The sequence below is a fragment of the Pristiophorus japonicus genome, chromosome 2, assembly GCF_044704955.1.
Source record: "Pristiophorus japonicus isolate sPriJap1 chromosome 2, sPriJap1.hap1, whole genome shotgun sequence".
Lineage (NCBI taxonomy): Eukaryota > Metazoa > Chordata > Chondrichthyes > Pristiophoridae > Pristiophorus > Pristiophorus japonicus.
Window position 1 is genome coordinate 332,776,242 of NC_091978.1, and position 24,810 is coordinate 332,801,051.

Below are 24,810 nucleotides of genomic sequence, written 5' to 3' on the forward strand. Positions count from 1 at the left end.
AATGAAATATCGAGTTCTTACAGTAAACAGGGTGGGAGGAAGTGTAATCAAGGTAGCTGTGGGAGTCAGTATGCTTATAGTAGATATTGGTCGACAGCCTATCCCCAAAAATGGAGATAGAGAAGTCGAGGAAGGGAAGGGAAGAGTCGGAGATGGATTACGTGAAGTCAAGGGAAGGGTGAAAATTAATGACGTTTTCCAGTTTGGGGTGAGAGCAGAAGTGACACCGATACAGTCATCAATGTAGCGGAAAAAGAGGTGAGGGAGGAGACCTGAGTAGGATTGAACAAAAGAATGTTCCACTTATCCCATGAAAAGGCAGGCAGAGCTAGGGCACACACATGTTCCTTTTATTTGGAGAAAGTGAGTCAAAGGAGAAATTGTTCAATGTAAGAACAAGTACAGCCAGGTGGAGGAGGGTGGTGGTGGATGAGGACTGATTGGACCTCTGTTCAAACAAGAAGTGGAGGGCCCTTAGGCTATCCTTGTGGGGGTTGGAGATATAGAGGGACTGGACGTACAGGGTGAAAATGAGATGGTTAGGGCCTGGAAACTGTTAAAATGATGGAGGACATCGGAAGAGTCACAGATGTAGGTGGGAAGAGACTGGACGTGGGGAGAAGAAATAGAGTCAAGATAGGAAGAAATGATGGGTCTACCAGGCCAGTCCTGTTTGTGGATCTTGGGAAGGAGGTTGAAGAGGGCTGTGCAGGTTTAGGGGATTATGAGATTGGAGGCATTGGAGGGAAGATCTACAGAGGAGATGTCAGTGGCAGTCTGGGAACCTATGGCTTGATGTTCAGTGGTGGGGTCATCATCCAGAGGGAGGTAGGAAGTGGTGTTGGAGAGTTGGTGATCAGCGACCGCAAAATAGATGTCGGTTTGGAAACAACAACAGTCCCACCTTTGTCAGCAGATTTAATGACAATGTTGGGGTTGTACCTGAGAGAACAGAGTGCTGAAAATTCAGAGGGATGGAGGTTAGTGAGTGAGCGGAGTGGAACAATTGAGACGACCGATGTCACACCGGCAGTTCCTAATGAAAAGATCTAGAGAGGGAATGAGGCCAGAGGGATCCAGGTAGAACGCGAATTCTGAAGATGGAGCGGAAAAGACTCCTGGCCAAAGAAGTGGCGCAGAGGCCCAGGGGATGGAAGAAGAGCTCAGCATCATGCCCAACTCAAAATTCATTGATGTGGAAGAATAAGGGGATGAGGTTGAGGATTGATCGTTTGGGGTCAGAGAAGGGAAGGTCAGAGGGGATAGTGAAAACGCGGCAAGAGATGAGATTGGAAGGAGGGATGGGATCAGAGGAAAATGAAGGAGAAAAAGGAGCTGAAGGGGCATTGATATGCAAGATTTGTTGAAACTTGCAGTCCTTGACACCTGAAAGGAAGAAAAAAGTTTTTAGTTAGATGAGGCGAAGGATACAATAGAACTGCGCACCAGGACAACTTTGAGATAGATTAAGATAGATTGACTGGAGAGGCCAAGAGCGTGCATGTGGCGGCAAATGACGTTGACCTCGGATCTCGATGAGAGCAGTGGTTCGAGGGACGCTGAATATCGTGCCGATATCTGTAAGCAAGGGTGGGTCTGAAGGGTGAAATTTCAGTTGTAATCCACATGGAATAAATCGGAGCTGGAGATAGTTGCCGAGGAAAGAGATGTGGCTGTGAAAGCGAGTTTAGATAGCTGCCTGATCAAACACGAGATGAGAAACAGAAAGCAATGAAGGTGAACAAGGTAAAAGAGACAAACGGAAATCCCGTCGGAGAGAAGAGCAGAATTTCTTCAAGCTGGGCATTTTTGGAAGAGAAGTCACAGTGAATTAAACACCAATATAAAAGCAAAATAATGTGGCGCTGGAAATCTGAAATTAAAACAGAAAATGCTGGAAATACTCAGCAGGTCAGGCAGCATCTGTGGAGAGAGAAACAGAGAGTTAACGTTTTCAGGTCGATGTCCTTTCATCAGAACTGGAAAAAGTTCTGGATATCTGGAACTTGCTCTCCCAAAAGGCTGTAGATGCTGGGTCAATTGAAATATTCAAGATTGAGATCAATAGATGTTTGCTAGATAAGGGTATCAAGTGATATGGAACAAAATTGGGTAAACAGATCAGCCAGGATCTAATTGAATGGGGGAACAGGCTCAAGGGGCTGATTAATTTACTATTGTTCCTATGCTCCACACAAATCACGCAGACATTGGGAAGGTCTCAGGCAAACTTGCATTGTACTCGTGTGCAGTTCTGTTAAAGCCCCAGTTGCAACAGAGAATTTTGAGCTTTAGTGATCTTGCAGATTCACTTGTGTCCAGTGTCACTGATTCCACTCTGCAATATATATATGTCAGAAAGGGACATTGTATGTGTGCGGATGAAGTGGCCTGAGAGTGCTTGTGTCCCAAATTGAAAATGTTCTGTTCTCTAGCAGCGAAATCCCTCACCGTGGTGAGCTAGAAAAAAATCACATACACTAAAAAAAAATCGACGAAATATCGACTTCTTAATGACGGCAACATGGATTGTAAACTTACTGAAACAAATGCAGCTGAATTTATTTTTTTCGAGTGGAAGAGATAGACAAGATAGAGGCAGAGAGGTTGATTCTACTGGTAGGGGAGGCTAGAACTTGGAGGCACAGCCTCAAAATACGGGGGAGCCAATTTAAAACCGAGTTGAGAAGGAATTTCTTCTCCCAGAGGGTTGTGAATCTGTGGAATTCTCTGCCCAAGGAAGCAGTTGAGGCTAGCTCATTGAATGTATTCAAATCACAGATAGATAGATTTTTAACCAATAAGGGAATTAAGGGTTACGGGGAGCGGGCGGGTAAGTGGAGCTGAGTCCACGGCCAGATCAGCCATGATCTTATTGAATGGCGGAGCAGGCTCGAGGGGCTAGATGGCCTACTCCTGTTCCTAATTCTTATGTTCTTATGACTTACGTCAAAATAGGCTGCATTTTAAAATTGAAATTTGTCGTTCTTGACAGATCTGCACTTTTAAAACAAATGGAGTGACCTGCCACTCTTAATGAGTGACAATATGAAAAATCTGCACTTTAAACCGGTGACCGTAGCATCTGAAAATTGCACACACTGCCGTATCTGCGTGCGGTGGTGGAGCGCAGGTTTGGGGCGGGCACCTTTATTATGATATCATAGTGGAACGCTAGATTTGTTTCCACACCTTTCCCCCACGCACAATTGTGCGTGATTGCGTCACTCGTTCTAAAACGCACGTCTTGCGTGCAATTTTTCTTTTGACGGGATCGGTCCCGGTCTCCAGGGAGACGTGAGGCCGGGGCCTGTACATAGAATAATAAACGCAGCGGAGCGGCGGTTCTGGAGATTTGCAGTTGGTGGCGCTTTCTTTTAATATACGGCAAATATATTTCTTCCTTAGCTCCTGAAGAACTCTCCTCCTCCTTCCCTCTCCCCCCGCCCCCACCGTTTACATGTAGACAGAAGCAGCAGCAGTGGCTCTGTCGGACGGCGCGGTATCATCGACATCATGACCCTCCTCCTGCAGCATCGAGCCGACCGCCGGCAGCGGCAACAGCAGCAGCTCCTCTAGCAACCGCGAGATAGACCGGCCTCGGGGAAAAGCGGATCGCTAACTATAAATATTAACCATATGTGTATATATCGAAAGAACAAAAAGTTATTTATTTTTAAACAAACGATTGCTGTACGTTGCACGAGCAGCATCCTTCAGCAGAAAGGGAGACAAAAACAATCTTTTAAAAAAGCGGCTCCCCTCCTTTTGGGGAGAAAGGCGAAAAGTGAAAGTGTGAAAGTCTAGTCGCGAGGAGGAAGGTGCGCTGAAGACCAGCAAATTGTCGGATATCATTGTTGTTAAATCATTCGTAGTAATGCCGGTGTCTTTGGTGCAAGCCTGCCGCAGTCTGGCTCTCTCAACATGGCTGCTTTCTTTCTGCTTCGTGCATTTGTTGTGCCTGGACTTCACGGTGGCGGAGAAGGAGGAATGGTACACGGCCTTCGTCAACATCACGTACGTGGAACCGGCCACCTCGGAGTGGAGATCGGAGAAGAGCGAGTGCGGCCGCTACGGGCAGCACTCGCTCAAGCAGGACGCCAGGGGATTGCTGGCGCTGCCCGCTCACCACGACAGGCTGGCGTGTGACCCTCACGCCAGGTTTCAGGTGCCCGCCGCCGCCAAGGGCTGGATCGCAGTCATACCCAAGGGGAACTGCACTTACAAGGAGAAGATCTGGCACGCTGCCAGGCAGAATGCATCCGCCGTGGTCATTTACAACGTGGGGGCTAGCAATGTCAATGAGACCATCACAATGCAACATGCAGGTGAGCTGGTTTGAAAAGTTCAGAATGGATACGGGTTTATATGTGGGGAACAGATAGTAATTGTATATTAAGTAACTCACAACCTCCATATACACCCTCTGCCCCCCCCCCAAAAAAAAAACAAACAACGTTAACGTTAAGGTAAAATTTAATACATCCGTTTACTAAATTGGAACAATTTCATTTAGTATTTAGATCTGTCATCTTCCCCTTTTGTCATCCCCATTACTATTTTGATGTCACAGAATAAGGTTAGAAAGAACTAATAGTGGCTATATCTCCAGAGCTTTTCTATAATCGCAGTCTCATTTCAAATTCCCTATTGTGCCACCTCTCTAACCCTAACTTTGTTTGGCATAATCCTGCACTGATCCTAATCCTAAAGTAAATGCCATCCATAATCATTGGTTCTGTTATACCAGTGGAGTAATAGGATTGCTGTTGGATTGACAGTAGTTGCTGCCAAATTTATGGTCTTAAAGCTAAAATTTTCAGTGCCACTAAAATGTAAGTATGTTGTACTTGAACTTTAAGACCAGATTTATTAATTTAACTTTAAATGTACTGGAGAGTGGTGTCACTTGTAATTAATTAGATTTAGCATTAAATTGGATTGCATAGCCATTAATTTAATTTTTGACTGTTTTAAAGACCCAAATTAAATTATGTGATTGCAAATTTGTCTGAATCCCATCACTGGTAGTGAGGCATTAATTCATTTTAAGATTCTTAAAAAAAAGTAAACAAAAGTTAGTTCAGTGAAATTGTGCTCAAAATGTTTGAACAACTTGTATGATTAAGGGAAAATCTATACTTTGGAACCTGCCCCTATTGTACCCTTTCAGAATGTTTGCAAGACAGCCTTGCATGATGTTTGCTTATTGCATAGCCCTTATGCATTTCATCTTTTCTTGATGGATAAAAGTTCATAATTTTTTTTCCATGTTGCTTTTTTCATTCCCGTGCCTATGGCAATGCTGTACAATATGTGTAAACCCAAAATTTGGGGACTTCATCCAATTTTCATTAGCTATCAACGGGTCCTTCCATTATGGTTGATACTAGAGGTTCCACTCTAATGTATATGTGTCCTTACTGATTTGATGGATATACTTTCATGTTTTTCTCTGATTTATATTATGATTATATTATTTGATTTTAATTTAGTATCTGTCTGATCAGGGAATTTTGTATTGCTTTATTAAAATGTGGTAGCAAATGTTTACAATATTCTATTAAAGTTATCTGTTGACACTTCATTGGGATCATGAACTAATGTAAAATATTTGAGAAAATAAATCTATTTGGTTCCTGTGTAAAATTTGTTTTCTTGCATTATGCATATATTTGGAAAAAAATGCAGTTACTTAAGTCTTGCCACAGCACAACAATCCAAATCAAACCAGTCCTTGGGCGAGGGAAAGAGAACAAATGTTTGTAGAGATTTCTAGTTGAATATGTATTTAATTATTAGTAGTACTGGTGAAATCCGATTCAATTAGACAGTGTGCAAGTAAAATCTTGTATTTATGATTAAACAACAAAAAATTGTTTTTTGATACTGTAGTTGAATAATTGATTCAAGACATGACTACATTGAAATATTCAAGATAGAAAACAATTTTTTTTTTTAACCTACTTATTACTAAACTGTTCTATATTTAATTTCTGGTAACTAGGTACAGCAGTACAAAGTAGGAGAGTATGTGATATGGAAATTATTCACTATGTATGGAAAGCTAAACCCCAAATTTGTTTCGTAGATCAGTATAAGTATGTTCCTGCATGTAGGTATACCCTGTACTTCTGTTAGTTACAAAAGTGCCAAAAATTTGGTTCCAGTTTCGGAAACAATGTTATGTGCATGTTCATGTTTGTTAACTAGCTCTGGGAATAGACATACAAATGTTTCTAGGATGTTTGGTGTATTCATAAGACTGTAATTTTGTGGCATAATATATATTTTCTCATCATCATCATAGACAGTCCCTCGGAGTCGAGGATGATTTGCTTCCACATTAAAAATGAGTTCTCATATGACTGTGGTTGAAAGTTATTTGAAGTTCCGATTTGTTGAAGTGCTTGGGTTGTCATGCACTCCTTCCACCGTTTGTGCTTGGTCTCCGCCTGCTCCTGGCGAAGAGACTTGAAGTGTTAAACACCCTTACGGATTATTCTCTTCCATTTTGATCTTGTGCCAGTGATTCCCAGGTGTCGGTGGGGATGTTGAACTTCTTCAAGGATGCCTTGAGGGTGTCCTTGAAGCGTTTCCTCTGTCCACCTGGGACTCGTTTGCTGTGTCGGACTTCCGAGTAGAACGCTTGCTTTGGGAGTTTCGTATCGGGCATATGGACGATGTGGCCCGTCCATCGGAGCTGATTGAGCATTTTCGATGCTGAGGATGCTGGCCTGCGCGAGAACACTGACGTTTGTGTGCGGCAGGATCTTCCTGAGGCCGCCAGTGCTTTGATGTACCTGCTGTATATAGTCCATGCCTCAGAAGCATATATGAGGGCAGGTATCACTACTGCTCTGTAGACCATGAGCTTTGTGCTGGCTTTAAGGTTCTGGTCTTCAAACACTATTCCTTAGGCGAACAAAGCTTGCGCTGGCACACTGAAGGTGGTGTTGGACCTCATCATCGATGTCTGCCCTTGTTGACAGTAAGCTCCCGAGGTATGGAAAATGGTCCATGTTGTCCAAGGCCTCGTAATGGATTTTGATAATCTGGGGGGCAGTGCTATGTGGTGGGGGCAGGTTGATAGAATACCTTTGTTTTACATATATATATTTTTTTTCTATATTGGCAACGTTAGACACTTTTTATTGCAGATAAACAAGTTTTTAAATCACTGGCTATGGATGACATTTTGCTGCAAATTAATTAAAAATAAAAACATGTATACTTAGAGATGCAGTTAGTAATCAAACATATTGTAGTGATTTTTTTGCTCCAGATATTTAACATTGACAGTAATGGGAACAAAAAAAATTCAAATTGGCTAAAATTTCTCAAAGATTGACAGATCTGCCATTTGAGATAGATTAAATGCCCAAGGTGATTTTTCTGTCTTGCTAATAACCATACCTCTCCCATTCTGCACATCTTGTTCTGCAATATTCTCACATCAAATATGATGGATTTCCTGTCACATAGCATCCTCGTTCTGCCATTGGATTGAGATAGAACTGTTGCATAGCTAAAATTTGAGTGACTATTTCCAAAAGTTTATTTGGTTGCCAAACAAATTGGACAGAAGAGGTAGGTAAAGGGGATAAGGAATGGAGCTCTGACAATGTGTCCAGGACTCGTTTCTAAACCAATATGTAAAAAGCCCAACAAAGGAGGATTCGCTATTGGATCTAGTAATGGGGAATGAACCAGAGCAGATAAGAGAAGTAAAAGTAGGGGAACATCTAGGCAATAGTGACCATAAAATAATACACTTTAAGATGATAATTGAGAAGGACACAAGTATGACGAAAACTAGGGTAATAGATTGGCGAAAAACTGATTTTGAAGGGCTGAGAATGGAATTTGGGAAAATAAAATGGGCATCAATATTAGCAAAAAATGATGTAGAGCAGCAATGGGAAACGTTTAAAACGGTGTTCAACAGAGTGCAGGAACAGTATATTCTCCTAAAAGGAAAGAACAAACTAAACACTAATGAGACTCCATGGATGAATAAAGCTATAAGGGAACAATTGAGGGTAAGGGAAGAGGCATACATTAAATACATAGACAGCAGGGGAGTGCATGATAAGAGAGAATATGAAAAGATTAGGAGAGAAGTAAAAAAAAACAATTAGGAAGGCAAAGAGGAATTATGAAATTAAATTATCAAGGAACAAGAAACAAAATTGTAGAATGTTTTACAGGCACATCAATTAAAAAAAAAAGGACCATTAAGGGATAGACAGGATAATACCATAGGTAACAATGGAGAGATGGCAGAAATATTAAATCATTGTTTTGCTTCAGTATTTACCAGGGAGATAGAACAGGTGGACTTGGCATTGGATAATGAGATATGTACAGTTAAAATAAAAAGAGTGGATATATTAAATAAAATAATCAAACTCAAAGAGGATAAAACCACTGGTCCGGATGGATTGCATCCACACATTTTAAAAGCATCTAGCGAAGAGATAGTAGAGTCCTTACTACACATATTTAATAATTCGTTAGAAAAAGGAATAGTGCCAGAGGACTGGTGGATAGCTAACGTAATACCTATATTTAAGAAGTGGAATAGAACATGTCCAGGGAATTATTGACTAGTCAGCTTAACATCGGTGGTAGGAAAAATAATGGAATCCCTACAAAAGGAGAAAATAGAAGAACATCTAGAAACCAAAAATATAATAACGAATAGTCAGAATGGATTTCAAAGGGAAAGTCTTGCTTGACCAACCTCATTGAATTTTTTGAAGAGGTAACAGAGAGAGTAGACAATGGTAATGCAGTAGATGTAATTTATCTAGATTTTCCAAAGGCCTTCGATAAGGTACCACATAATAGATTGATGAACAAGGTCAGAGAATGCGGAGTGAGGGGACAAGTAGCAGAATGGATAACTACCTGGCTTCAATACAGAAAGCAGAGGGTAGGGATAAAAGGTAGCTCCTATTCACAGTGGCAGAAGGTGGGCAGTGGTCCAACATGGACCACTTTCCATACCTCGGGAGCCTATTATCATCAAGGACAGACATCGACGACGAGGTCCAACACCGCCTCCAGTGTGCCAGCTCAGCCTTCGGTCGCCTGAGGAAGAGAGTGTTCGAAGATCAGATCCTCAAATCTGGCACCAAGCTTATGGTCTACAGGGCTGTAGTGATACCCGTCCTCCTGTATGGCTCAGAGACATGGACCATATACAGTCGACACCTCAAATCGCTGGAGAAATACCACCAACGATGTCTCCACAAGATCCTGCAAATCTCCAGGGAGGGTAGACGCACAACATCAGTGTTCTCGATCAGGCTAACATCCCCAGCATCGAAGCACTGACCACACACGACCAGCTCCGTTGGGCGGGCCACATTGTTCGCATGCCCGACACAAGACTCTCAAAGCAAGCACTCTATTCGGAACTACTACATGCAGGCAATTCCCAGGTGGGCAGAGGAAATATTTCAAGGACACCCTCAAAGCCTCCTTGATTAAGTACAACATCCCCACCAACACCTGGGAGTCCCTGGCCAAAGACCGCCCTAAGTGGAGGAAGAGCATCTGGGAGGACGCTGAGCACCTCGAGTCTTGTTGTCGAGAACATGCAGAAAGCAAGTGCAGGCAGTGGAAGAACCAGACTCCCCACCCACCCTTTCCTTCAACGACTGTCTGTCCCACCTGTGACAGAGACTGTAATTCCCGTATTGCTTTACAGTCACCTGAGAACTCACTTTTAGAGTGGAAGCAAGTCTTCCTCGATTTCGAAGGACTGCCTATGATGATGAGTGGTGTCCAACAAGGATGCGTGCTGGGACCACTGTTGTTCACAATTCATATTAACGATTTAGACTTTGGAATCAAAAACACAATTTCTAAATTTACGGATAACACCAACCACCAAGATAGTCAAAACTGAGGAGGACTGCAACAAATTACAGGGGCACATTAATAAACTTGCGTAATGAGCATATAATTGGCAAATGAAGTTCAACACACATAAATGTGAGGTATTACATTTTGGTAGGGAGAATAGAGAGGTCACTTATTACTTGGAGGGTGAGAGTCTAGGTGGGGTAGAGGAACAAAGGGATCTTGGAGTACAAATACACAAATCGCTAAAAGTTATGACACAGGTTAGCAAGGCCATAAAAAAAGCAAACCAAGCACTAGGGTTTAATTCTAGAGGTATAGAATTGAAACGTAGGGAATTTATGCTTAACCTGTATCGTACCTTGGTTAGATCACACTTGGAGTACTGAGTACAGTTCTGGTCGCCATATTATAGAAAGGATATAGAGGCTCTGGAGAGTGTGCAGAGAAGATTTACAAGGATGATACCAGAAATGCGAGGGTAGACATATCAGGAAAGGATGAACAGGCTGGGTCTCTTTTCTCTTGAAAGGTCTTTAAAATTATGAGAGGTTTTGATAGCGTGCATACAGAGTGAATGTTTCCACCTGTGGGGAAAAGCATAAATAGAGGCCATATAAGATAAGTTCTAGTCACCAAGAGATCCAATAGGAAATTCAGAAGAAAATTCTTTACCCAAAGAATGGTGAGAATGTGGAACTCGCAACCACAGGGAGTGATTGAAGTGAATAGTATAGATGCATTTAAGGGGTGGCTGGACAAGCATATGAGGGAGAGGGAATAGAAGGTAATGCGGATGGATTTAGATGAGGAAAGACGAGAGGAGCATAAACACCGGCATGGTCTGGTTGGGCTGAATGGCCTGTTTCTGTGTCATATATCCTATGTAATCTTAATAAAACTAGGGCAAATGGGATGCTTGTATTATGATTGAGAACTTGGTTGGTCACATCTATCCATTAATGCAGGTTTAAGCGTTCCTGTGATTTAAATCCCATCAATCTGTTGATTTGACAGGCCAGATGTTTTTAAAGGGAATGTCCTTGGTGTGATTTTTATGAGAGTTCTTAAATGCAAGAGCATCAGGGCATCTGTACATTGTTTAGCTAAGTGAATTGAGGCTTGTTGACTTAAAACATTTTTTTTTGGTCAGCTGAGTGTGTGACAGTTACAAAGACCCGTTACAGTGCTTTAGTCTTCAAATCAAACTACAGTGCCATTATTCAAATTTCTGTTTGCCTGATATGGAGTCCACACTTGCTCCCTGTACAAACCAACTCCATTTATCTAAGCCTGGAGTACTGGGGTGCAGCTTTGCAAGAGACAAGGATTAGGGAGCCCATCAGAGATTAGCCTACCTGCCAGGAAATGGCTTGCAGGGTTATCTGGAGCTGAATGGGAATAATCCATGTTCCAGTGACATTTGTATCCTTCTGTGTCTCATCAGATGAGCCAGGCTAGTTGGTCCATCAGCAACAATGATCTAAATGAATGAATCAAGTATTGAATGTACTAGACTAGTTTTGTCACAGAGGATCCACACTATTTCAATTTCCTATCACCAGTATGTTATCTTGGAGCCCACTTGAACCCTTCCCTCCCTTTCTCTCATGAGAAATTATTAACAAAGTTCCAATTACACCAATCACATTCCCGCCCCCCCCCCCAGAAAAAAATAAACTCGGGAGCAAAGAGCTTTTATGATTCTTAACTTTGGCCAAAGGATTTCAACTCTGTAGAATTTATATGCATACCACTTGTGTTCCTTAACGTTGGGGAGTGGTGAGTCATCAAGGAGGAGGAGGCATGGTGAGTCGGGAGGCCTATAAAAGGCCCAACAGTCGGGGAGCGGCAGCGTCGAGGAGAAGACAGCGCGGTGAGTCGGGAGGCCGACAGAAGGCCCAACAGCCGGGAAGTGGCAGCGTCGCGGAGGAGGCGGCGCGGTGAGTCAGGAGGCCTACAAAAGGCCCAACAGTTGGGGAGCAGCGTGGTGAGAGTTCGAGGAGGCGACGCGGTGAGTCCCCAACAGTCGGGGAGCGGTGAGTCATCGAGGAGGAGGCGCGGTGAGTCGGGAGGTCTACAAAAGGCCCAACAGTCGGGGAGCGGTGAGTCGGGAGGCTAGGTAGTGCAGCTGCAGGGAGAGAGGCAAAAAAGAAGTAGAAAGAAATCGAACGGTGACATCACAGCCAAGGGTGTAAATGATTGGTGAGTAGTTTTTCTTTTTCTTTTCCTTTATCAGTAGGTAACCTTTATGATTGTTGCCAAATTAAGTTAATCTAAGGGTTAAGTCATGGCAGGAGAAGTCGGATATGTGTCATGCTCCTCCTGTGCTATGTGGGAACTCGGGGACGCTTCCAGTGTCCCTGACAACTACATGTGCAGGAAGTGTATCCTGCTGCAGCACCTGACAGACCACATTGCAGCACTGGAGCTGGGCATGGATTCACTCTGGAGAATCAGCGACGCTGAGGATGGCGTGAATAGTACGTTTAGTGAGTTGGACACAACGCAGGTAAAGGTTACACAGGCAGATAGGGAATGGGTGACCATCAGGAAGAGCAGTGGAAGGAATGTAGTGCAGGGGTTCCCTGTGGTCATCCCCCTCCAAAACAGATACACCACCTTGGGTGCTGTTTGGGGGGGGGGGGGGGGGGGAGGGACTCATCATAGGAGGGCAGCAGCAGCCAAGTTCATGGCACCATGGGTGGCTCTGCTTCACAGGAGGGCAAGAAAAAGAGTGGGAGAGCTATAGTAGTAGGGGATTCTATTGTAAGGGGAATAGATAGACGTTTCTGCGGCCGCAATTGAAACACCAGGATGGTATGTTGCCTCCCTGGTGCAAGGGTCAAGGATGTCTCTGAGCGGCTGCAGGAAATTTTGGCGGAGGAGGGTAAACAGACAGTTGTCGTTGTGCATATAGGGACCAACGATATAGGTAAAAAAACAGGATGAGGTCCGACAAGCTGAATTTAGGGAGCTAGGAGTTAAATTAAAAAGTAGGACCTCAAAGGTAGTAATCTCAGGATTGCTACCAGTGCCACGTGCTAGTCAGAGTAGGAATTGCAGGATAGCTAAGATGAATACATGGCTTGAGGAGTGGTGCAGAAGGGAGGGATTCAAATTCCTGGGACATTGGAACTGGTTCTGGGGGAGGTGGGACCAGGACAAGCCGGACAGTCTGCACCTGGGCAGGACCGGAACCAATATCCTACGGGGGAGTGTTTGCTAGTGCTGTTGGGGAGGGATTAAACTAATATGGCAGGGGGATGGGAACCTATGCAGGGAGACAGAGGGAAGTAGAATGGGGGCAGAAGCAAAAGATAGAAAAGTAAAAGTGGAGGGCAGAGAAATCCAAGGCAAAAATCAAAAAGGGCCACATCACAGCAAAATTGTAAAGGGGCAAAGTGTGTTAAAAAGGCAAGCCTGAAGGCTCTCTGCCTCAATGCGAGGAGTATTCGTAATAAGGTGGACGAATTAACTGTGCAGGCAGCAATTAATGAATATGATATAATTGGCATGACGGAGACCAAGGCTGGGAACTCAACATCCAGGGGTATTCAACACTCAGGAAGGATAGACAGAAAGGAAAAGGAGGTGGGGTAGCACTGCCGGTTAAAGAGGAAATTAACGCAATAGTAAAGAAGGACATTAGCTTGGATGATGTGGAATCGGTATGGGTGGAGCTGCAGAATACCAAAGGGCAGAAAATGCTAGTGGGAGTTGTGTACAGGCCACCAAACCGTAGTAGTGAGGTTGGGGACAGCATCAAACAAGAAATTAGGGATGCGTGCAGTAAAGGTACAGCTCTTATTATGGGCGATTTTAATCTACATATAGATTGGGCTAACCAAACTGGTAGCCGTACGTGGAAAAGGATTTCCTGGAGTATATTAGGGATGGTTTTCGAGACCAATATGTCGAGGAACCAACTAGAGGGCTGGCCATGCTAGATTGGGTGATGTGTAATGAGAAAGGACTAATTAGCAATCTTGTTGTGCGAGGCCCCTTGGGGAAGAGTGACCATAATATGGTAGAATCTTTTATTAAGATGGAGAGTGACACAGTTAATTCAGAGACTAGGGTCCTGAACTTAAGGAAAGGTAACTTCGATGGTATGAGACGTGAATTGGCTAGAATAGACTGGCAAATGATACTTAAAGGATTGATGGTGGATAGGCAATGGCAAACATTTAGAGATCACATGAATGAACTTCAACAATTGTACATCCCTGTCTGGAGTAAAAATAAAACTGGGAAGGTGGCTCAACCGTGGCTAACAAGGGAAATTAAGGATGGTGTTAAATCCAAGGACGAGGCATATAAATTGGCCAGAAAAAGCAGCAAACCTGAGGACTGGGAGAAATTTAGAATTCAGCAGAGGAGGACAAAGGGTTTAATTAGGAGGAGGGAAAATAGAGTATGAGAGGAAGCTTGCTGGGAACATAAAAACTGACTGCAAAAGCTTCTATATATATGTGAAGAGAAAAAGATTAGTGAAGACAAATGTAGGTCCCTTGCAGTCAGAATCAGGTGAATTTATAATGGGGAACAAAGAAATGGCAGACCAGTTGAACAAATACTTTGGTTCTGTATTCACGAAGGAAGACACAAATAACCTTCCAGAAATACTAGGGGACCGAGTGTCTAGCGAGAAGGAGGAAGTGAAGGAAATCCTTATCAGTCGGGAAATTGTGTTCGGGAAATTGATGGGTTTGAAGACCAATAAATCCCCAGGGCCTGATAGTTTGCATCCCAGAGTACTTAAGGAAGTGCCCCTAGAAATAATGGATGCATTGGTGATCATTTTCCAACAGTCTATCGACTCTGGATCAGTTCCTATGGACTGGAGGGTAGCTAATGTAACATCACTTTTTTAAAAAAGGAGGGAGAGAGAAAACGGAAGAGTTATAGACCGGCTAGCCTGACATCAGTAGTGGGGAAAATGTTGGAATCAATTATTAAAGATGAAATAGCAGCGCATTTGGAAAGCAGTGACAGGATCGGTCCAAGTCAGCATGGATTTATGAAAGGGAAATCATGCTTGACAAATTTTCTAGAATTTTTTGAGGATATAACTAGTAGAGTGGACAAGGGAAAACCAGTGGATGTGGTGTACTTGGACTTTCAAAAGATTTTTGACAAGGTCCCACACGAGATTTTTGTGCACAATTAAAGCACATGGTATTGGGGGTAATGTACTGACGTGGATAGAGAACTGGTTGGCAGACAGGAAGCAGAGAGTCGGGATAAATGGATCCTTTTCAGAATGGCAGGCAGTGACTAGTGGGGTGTCGCAGTGCTCAGTACTGGGACCCCAGCTATTTACAATATACATCAATGATTTAGATGAAGGAATTGAATGTAATACCTCCAAATTTGCAGATGACACTAAGCTGGATGGCGGTGTGAGCAGTGACTTGGACAGATTAGGTGAGTGGGCAAATGTATGGCAGATGCAGAATAACGTGGATAAATGTGAGGTTATCCACTTTGGTGGCAATAACACGAAGGCAGAATATTATCTGAATGACGGCAGATTAGGAAAAGGGGAGGTGCAACGAGACCTTGGTGTCATGGTGCATCAGTCATTGAAAGTTGGCATGCAGGTACAGCAGGCGGTGAAGAAGGCAAATGGTATGTTGACCTTCATAGCTCGGGGATTTGCGTATAAGAGCAGGGAGGCCTTACTGCAGTTGTACAAGGCCTTGGTGAGACCTCAACTGGAATATCGTGTTCAGTTTTGGTCTCCTAATCTGAGGAAGGACGTTCTTACTATTGAGGGAGTGCAGCGAAGGTTCACCAGACTGATTCCCGGGATGGCAGGACTGACATATGAGGAGAGACTGGATCGACTGGGCCTGTATTCACTGGAGCTTAGAAGGATGAGAGGGGATCTTAGAAACATACAAAATTCTGACAGGACTGGACAGGTTAGATGCAGGAAGAATGTTCCCGATGTTGGGGAAGTCCAGAACCAGGGGACACAGTCTAAGGATAAGGGGTAAGCCATTTAGGACCGAGATGAGGAGAAACTTCTTCACTCAGAGAGTTGTTAACCCGAGGAATTCTCTACCGCAGAGAGTTGTTGATGCCGGTTGGTTGGATATATTCAAGAGGGAGTTAGATATGGCCCTTAAGACTAAAGGGATCAAGGGGTATGGAGAGAAAGCAGGAAAGGGGTACTGAGGTGAATGATCAGCCATGATATTATCGAATGGTGGTGCAGGCCTATTCCTGCATCTATTTTCTATGTTTCTATGTTTATCACCAGATTGCACCGGGTAATACTTATACAACATCCTTCATATTTTAGATGTAGAGATAAACCTGTTATAACCCTCCACTGATGCTGCTGGTAACTGTTACCTCGTTTCAATACAGAGGATCAAGTGACTTACCTCAATGCCATTTAAACACATAAATACTGGGGAAAGCCAACACAGAGTGAGAAATATGCGAGACAATCTAACAGCATCCTCAGTGTAGTACTGAAGGACTGCTCCATTTTCAGATGTGCTGTCTTTCAGATGAGATCTTAAACCCAGGTCTGCTCTGTTGTTCCGTTGGACATAAGAACATAAGAAATAGGAACAGGAGTCGGCCATACACCCCCTCGAGCCTGCTCCGCCATTCAATAAGATCATAGCTGATCTGATCATGGACTCGGCTCCACTTCCCTGCCCACTCCCCATCACCTCTGATTCCCTTATCGCTCAAGAAACTGTCTATTTCTGTCTTAAACTTATTCAATGTCCCAGCTTTCACAGCTCTCCGAAGCAGCAAATTCCACAGATATACAACCCTCTGAGAGAAGAAATTTCTCCTCATCTCTGTTTTAAATGAGCGGCCTCTTATTCTAAGATCATGCCCTCTAGTTCTAGTCGCCCCCATCAGTGGAAACATCCTCTCTGCATCCACCTTGTCAAGCCCCCTCATAATCTTATACATTTCGATAAGATCACCTCTCATTCTTTTGAATTCCAATGAGTAGAGGCCCAACCAACTCAACCTTTCCTCATAAGTCAACCCCCTCATCCCTGGAATCAACCGAGTGAACCTTCTCTGAACTATCTCCAAAGCAGGTATATCCTTTAGTAAACATAAAGGATCACTTCGCACTATTCGAAGAAGAGCAGGTGGTTCTCCAGGTGTCCTGGCCAACTTTCCTCTCTCAACCAACACCACCCAAAAAAGCAGCTCAGCTGGTCATTTATTTCAATTATTGTTCATGGAATTTTTCCAGATGCAAATTATGTTGTGTTTGCCATATAACAACAGTGACTATGCTTCAAACATAATTCATTGGAAGTGAAGCACTTTGGGCATCCTGAGAATATAAAATGCTTTACAAATGCAAGTTTAAAAATAAAAGTTCTCTTGCTCTAGGAGTCATATCTGCACACTTCCCAATGCATGTTTAAAGGGGAAATACACTCCGCACTGGATTGCCACTTAACTCACATCTACTATACCTCCAGTTCCTTTTTATTGCTATGTTTTAAGTTCTAAAAGTACTATTTGAATGCAGGTACAGAGGTTTTGTATAGAACTCCAACTGATGTTCCATCATCTAGTCCAGGAGAATGCTTTTGATGGCCCAGCATTTACATTCAAAGTGCTACTAGAGATTTTAATTACCCCCCAAATAAACTGACAAGAAGAGATAGCAATAGGAGTACAGGGATTGGAGTGTGAGCAGGACTCCTTTCTTATACTCAAGGCATTTGACAAGGTGCCACATAAAAGGTACTGCACAAGATAAAAGTTCATAGGGTTGGAGGTAATATATTAGCATGGATAGAGGATTGGCTAACTAACAGAGAACAGAGAGTCGGGATAAATGGTTCACTCTCTGGTTGGCAACCAGTAACTAGTGGGGTGCCTTAGGGATCAGTGCTGGGACCCCAACTATTTACAATCTATAGTAACGACTTAGCAGGGACTGAGTGTAACGTAGTCAAGTTTGCTGATGATACAAAGATGGGAGGAAAAGCAATGAGTGAGGAGGACACAAAGAATCTGCAAAAGGACATAGACAGGCTTGTGGGCAAAAATTTGGCAGATGGAGTATAATGTTGGAAAGTGTGAGGTCATGCACTTTGGCAGAAAAAAATCAAAGAGCAAGTTATTATTTAAATGGAGAAAGATTGCAAAGTGCCGCAGTGCAGCGGGACCCGGGGGTACTTGTGCAACACAAAAGGATAGTATGCAGGTACAGCAAGTGATCAGGAAGGCCAATGGTATCTTGGTCTTTATTGCAAAGGGGATGGAGTATAAAAGCAGGGAAGTCTTACTACAGCTATATAAGGTATTGGTGAGGCCACACCTGGAATACTGCATGCAGTTTTGATTCCCATATTTACAAAAGGATATACTTGCTTTGGAGGCAGTTCAGAGAAGGTTCACTAGGTTGATTCCGGGGATGAGGGGATTGACTTATGAGGAAAGGTTGAGTAGGTTGGGCCTCTACTCATTGGAATTCAGAAGAATGAGAGGTGATCTTATCGAGACGTGTAAGATTATGAGGAGGCTTAACAGGTTGGATGCAGAGAGGATGTTTCCACTGATTGGGGCGACTAGAACTAGAGGGCAAGATCTTAGAATAAGGGCCGCCCATTTAAAACAGAGATGAGGAGAAATTTATTTTTAGAGGGTTGTGAATCTATAGAATTCACTGCCTCAGAGAGCTGTGGAAGTTGGTACATTGCGTGCAGTTTTGGTCACCTTACTTAAGGAAGGATATACTAGCTTTGGAGGGGGTACAGAGACGATTCACTAGACTGATTCCGGAGATGAGGGGGTTACCTTATGATGATAGATTGAGTAGACTGGGTCTTTACTCGTTGGAGTTCAGAAGGATGAGGGGTGATCTTATAGAAACATTTAAAATCATGAAAGGGATAGACAAGATAGAGGCAGAGAGGTTGTTTCCACTAGTTGGGGAGACTAGAACTAGGGGGCACAGCCTCAAAATACGGGAGAGCCAATTTAAAACCGAGTTGAGAAGGAATTTCTTCTTTCAGAGGATTGTGAATCTGTGGAATTCTCTGCCCAAGGAAGCAGTTGAGGCTAGCTCATCGAATGTATTCAAATCACAGATAGATAGATTTTTAACCAATAAGGGAATTAAGGGTTATGGGGAGTGGGCGGGTAAGTGGAGCTGAGTCCACGGCCAGATCAGCCATGATCTTGTTGAATGGCGGAGCAGGCACGAGGGGCTAGATGGCCTACTCCTGTTCCTAATTCTTATGTTCTTATGTTCTTATGAATAAATTTAAGACAGAAATAGACGGTTTCTTAATCGATAAGGGGTTCTGGGGAGTGGGCAGGGAAGTGGAGCTGAGTCCATGATCAGATCAGCCAAGATCTTATTGAATGGAGGAGCAGGCTCGAGTTGCCGTATGGCCTACTCCTGTTCCCATTTCTTATGTTCTTATGTTTTTTACCCTGTATGCAAAAAGTCCAACAAGAGGGGGAGCACTGCTAGATCTAGTAATGGGAAATGAACCAGAACAGATAAAAGAAGTAAGCGTAGGGGAACTAGGCAACAGAAATCACAGGGTTTAAGATAAAGATTGAGAAGGACATAAGTAAGATAAAGACCAAAGTCATAAATTGGAAAAAGCTGAATCTAAGGGGATGAGAATGGAACTAGGGAAAGTAAACTGAAACTTTTACTGACAAGCACAAAATAGAACATCAATCAGAAACATTTAAAATGGTGATTGATAGAGTCTAGGAGAAATATATCCCACTAAAAAGCAAGATCAAACGAGCCAGTAATGACATACCATGGATGAATAAAGAAATAAGGGCAAAATTGAAACTAAAGCATACACCAACTACATAGACAACAAAGAAGCGGATGACAAAAGAGAATATGAAAAATTTAGGAAATAAGTCAAAAAGACAATTAGGAATCAAAGAGAAATGACAAAATTTAAATTATCAGGGAATATGAAAATAAATAGTAAAATATTCTACAGACACACAAATAACAAGAACAATCAGCATAGGGTATCTGGTCACGAAGCGATACACATGATAAAGTCACAGGTAATGACAGCGAATTGGCAGAAATATTAAATAATTACTTTGCCTTGGTATTTAATTGGGAAACTAACATTGTGGACATGACATTAGAAAAAAAGAGCAAAAAAGATGTAAAGACATTTTAAAATGGAAAGGGGGAGATAGTTGCTAAACTAATCGAGCTTACAGAGGATAAAACCCTCGGTCTGTATGGATTACATCCATGCATATTAAAAGACATTGGGGAAGAGAAAGCATAGACACTATTACAGATATGTAAAAAATAATTAGAAAATGGAATAGTGCCAGAGGACTGTTGGACAACTAATGTGATTCCTTTATTTAAAAAGGGAGATAGAGCAAGTCCAGGGGACTATAGACCAATTAGCTTAGTGGTAGGGAAGATAATGGAATCTTTACTCAGAGATGTATTAGAAAAACACCTAGAAACTGATAATATAAAGAGTAGTCAGAACAGATTTCCAAAGGGAAGGTTATGCTTGACCAACTTTAATGAATTCTTTGAAGAAGTAACAGAAAGAGTAGCTAAGGATAATGAAGTGACATAATATCTTTCGATTTTCAAAAGGTCTTTGATAAGGTACCGTGTAGTAGACTCATGACTACGAGCAGGAGAGCAACGGCAGCGAAGAGGGCGACTGGATTGGACGTCACGAAGATCCAGGTCGCTGATTGGAGCGTGGGCAGGTACTGCAGGAGCGGCGAGGTCGGGGCGAAGGAGCGGCGAGAGATTGTAGAGGGTTGTGATTGGGGCCAAGGAGAAGTGTGAGTCAGAGGACAAGTGGAATATGTGGAGTCGAGATAAGTAGAAGAATGGATAGCAAGCTGGCTGCTAAACAGAAAGCCTGCTGGGCCAGGCCGCCACATTGCTCGGAAGGAGCAGCATGGCAGCCTGGCCTAGCAGGCTGAGTGGTCACTGGCCTGTGAGCACCATTGGAGCAGGCTGGGGAGCAGAAGGAGCAGCATAGCGGCATACTACTCCAGGGAGCAGCACGTGCTGGAGCAGGAGAGCAACGGCAGCGAAGAAGACGACCGGATTGGATGTCATCAAGATCCAGGTCGCTTATTGGAGCGTGGGCAGATACTACAGGAGCGGCGAGATCGAGGCAAGAGATTGTAGAGGGATGTGATCGGGGCCAAGGAGAAGCGTAAGTTCAGGGCCCAGAAGAGGTGAGGGCGCAGGGGCAGCATCAGCCAGCCCACTGCGATATGTGTTCGCGCTAGGTCCGGGCAGCAGAGCAGGTCTGCAGTCGTCTTGGATAACCCTTGCCACTGGACCAAGACCTAGCTCTGTCAAGTCCGTGTGGTGGCTGGTGTGCAACGGCCACCACACGTTAAAAAAATCCACGCATAGGCATCTTCCATCCTTCAAGATGTATTTCGGGACCTGGACTATTAGGACCTTCATTGAAACACCTGTGACCATTTTGGTGTGGAAGCAAGTCATCCTCGACTCGAGGGACTGCCTATGATGAAACAGAAAATGGAGAGTAGGAGTTAAGTGTAGTTATTCAGACTGGCAAAAGGTGGGAAGTGGTGTTCGATAAGGATCGGCGCTGGGACCACTGTTGTTCATCATTTACATAAACGATTTGGACTTGGGAATCGGAAGTACAATTTGCAGACAACACCAAATTGGGGATGTAGTTAATGATGTTGTGTATCTGTAAAGCATGCACTCCCATGTTCCGCCACCAGGGAGTGCATCCCCTGAAGTCCCAAGGGATCCCAGCATCCCTTGGGAGCACTGTATTTCAGCCGGCCCCGAAGGCCTGTTCCTCACTCTGGAGTGTCTTAATAAAGACTGAGGTCAATGTTACTTTAACCTCCCTGTGTGCAGTCTCATCTGTGTTAGGAACACAATAACTGGCGACGAGGATACGAATCCAACGCAAAGATGCAGCAAACTGTGGGAATCCTGGAGAAGTTCTCAGAGGGTGAGGACTGCGAAGCCTATGTCGAACGGCTAGACCAGTACTTTGTAGCCAACGAGCTGGTCGGAGAAGGAAGCGCTGCAAAAAGGAGAGCGGTCTGCGGGGCACCGATCTACAGCCTCATGAAGAATCTTCTGGCTTCGGTGAAACCCACAGATAAGTCGTATGAGGAGCTGTGTACACTGGTTCGGGAGCATCTTAACCCGAGGGAGAGCGTGCTGATGGCGAAGTATCGGTTCTACACGTGCCAGCGATCTGAAGGTCAGGAAGTGGCGAGCTACGTCGCCGAGCTAAGGCGACTTGCAGGACAATGTGAGTTTGATGGCTACCTGGAGCAAATGCTCAGAGACTTTTTTGTACTGGGCATTGGCCATGAGACCATCCTATGAAAACTTTTGACTGTAGAGACACCGACCCTCAGTAAGGCCATTGCGATAGCACAGGCGTTTATGTCCACCAGTGATAACACCAAACAAATCTCTTAGCACACAAGTGCTAGCAATGTTCATAAATTAACTGGAACTGTGTTTGCGAGCAGAAATGTCCAGGGCAGAACCCACGAGTCTGCAACTGCCAGCAGGCCTCAGGTGATCCAGATGACTCCGAGTCCGCAACAAAGGATGAATGCAAGGCAATTCACACCTTGTTGGTGTTGTGGAGGCTTCCATTCAGCCTATTCATGCCGCTTCAAAGGGTATGTTTGCAAGAGCTGTGGAACAATGGGGCACCTCCAACGAGCATGCAGACGAGCTGAAAGCTCTGCAAAACCTGCTAAGCACCACGTGGCAGAGGAAGATTGGTTCATGGTGGATCAAAGCAATTTCGAGCCTTGGTGAGAGGAGGCAAATGCTGAAGTACATGGGGTGCACACATTTTTGACAAAATGTCCACCTATAATGCTATTACCTGTAGCCCATGGAACTAGACACTGGCACGAGCCAATCCATCATGAGTAAAAAGATGTTTGAGAGACTGTGGTGCAACAAGGCACTCAGACCAGCCCTGAGCCCCATCCACACGAAACTGAGAACGTACACCAAAGAGCTTATCACTGTCCTGGGCAGCACCATGGTCAAGGTGACCTACGAGAGCATGGTGCACGAACTGCCACTCTGAATTGTCCCGGGCGATGGCCCCACACTGCTTGGAAGGAGCGAGCTGGCTGGGCAAAATCCACTGGAACTGAGATGACATCCGAGCGCTATCACATGTCAATGAGGCCTCATGTATCCAGGTTCTTAACAAATTTCCTTCCCTTTTTTGAGCCAGGCATTGGAAACTTTTCCGGGTGAGGGTGCGGATCCACTTGGTCCCAGAGGCACGACCCATTCACTGCAAGGCGCGAGCGGTACCTCACATGATGATGGAGAGAGTGGAAATCGAGCTGGTCAGGCTGCGACGCGAGGGCATCATCTCCCCAGTGGAATTCAGCGAGTGGGCCAGCCCGATTGTTCCAGTACTCAAAAGTGATGGCACGGTCTGGATTTGCGGCGATTATAAAGTAACTATTAATCGTTTCTCACTACAGGACCAATACCCGCTATCTAAGGCAGACGACCTATTTGCGACGCTGGCAGGAGGCAAGATGTTCATCAAGCTCGATCTGACTTCGGCCTACATGACGCAGGAGCTGGAGGAGTCTTTGAAGGGCCTCACCTGCATCAACACGCACGAGGGACTGTTCATCTACAACAGATGCCCGTTTGGAATTCGGTCGGCTGCAACAATCTTCCAGAGAAACACAGAGAGCCTACTCAAGTCGGTACCACACACGGTGGTCTTTCAGGATGACATATTGGTCACGGGTCGGGACACTGCCGAGCACCTACAAAACCTGGAGGAGGTCCTCCAGCGACTGGATCGCGTAGGGCTGCGGCTGAAGAGATCGAAATGCGTCTTCATGGCAACAGAAGTGGAGTTTTTGGGGAGAAAGACCTTAGCGGACGGCATTCGGCCCACAGATGCCAAGACAGAGGCTATCAGGAACATGCCCAGGCCACAGAACGTCACGAAGCTGCGGTCGTTCCTGGGACTCCTCAACTATTTTGGTAATTTCCTACTGTGGTTAAGCACCCTTTTAGAGCCCCTACATGTGTTATTGAGTAAAGGTGAGAACTGGGTATGGGAAAAAAAAACAAGTAATTGCTTTTGAGAAAGCCAGAAACATTTTATGCTCCAACAAGCTGCTTGTATTGGATAACCCGTGTAAAAGACTTGTGCTAGCATTGATGCGTCGTCGTACGGAGTCGGCTATGTATTACAACAAGCTAATGTTGCGGGGAAGTTGCAACCTGTCGCCTATGCCTCCAGGAGCTTGTCTAAGGCCGAGAGGGCCTACAGCATGATTGAGAAAGTTGCATTAGCGTGTGTGTTCGGGGTAAAGAAAATGCAAAAGTACCTGTTTGGCCTCAAATTTGAGCTTGAAACCGATCACAAGCCCCTCATATCCCTGTTCGTTGAAAACAAGGGGATAAATACTAATGCCTCAGCCCGCATACAAAGGTGGGCACTCGCGCTATCAGCGCATAACTATACCATCCGCCACAGGCCAGGCACCGAGAACTGTGCAGATGCTCTCAGTCGGCTACCATTGCCCACCACAGGGGTGGAAATGGCGCAGCCCGCAGACTTGTTGATGGTCATGGAAGCGTTTGAAAATGCTAAATCACCTGTCACGGCCCGCCAGATTAGGGCTTGGACCAGCCAAGATCCTCTGCTGTCCCTAGTAAAAAACTGTGTACTGCATGGGAGCTGGGCCAGCATCCCCGTTGAAATGCAAGAGCTAATCAAGCCGTTCCAGCGGCGAAAGGACGAGCTGTCCATTCAGGCAGACTGCCTGTTGTGGGGTAACCGCGTAGTGCTACCCAAAAAGGGCAGGGAGACGTTCATTTCAGATCTCCACAGCACACACCCGGGTATAGTAATGATGAAAGCGATAGCCAGGTCTCAC

General features: G+C 44.4%; 1 protein-coding gene across 2 annotated transcripts in view; it reads left to right on the forward strand.

The window, feature by feature from the left end:
* Nucleotides 1–3,246: 3,246 nt before the first annotated feature.
* The window catches only part of rnf150a (ring finger protein 150a), a 223,373-nt gene continuing 201,809 nt past the window's right edge, over nt 3,247–24,810 (forward strand). For both annotated transcript variants that reach the window (XM_070872132.1, XM_070872137.1), the window contains exon 1: nt 3,247–4,328. In XM_070872132.1, the coding sequence (XP_070728233.1) occupies nt 3,878–4,328 (451 nt within the window). In that variant the 5' untranslated portion in view covers nt 3,247–3,877. The remainder of the gene's footprint in view (nt 4,329–24,810) is intronic.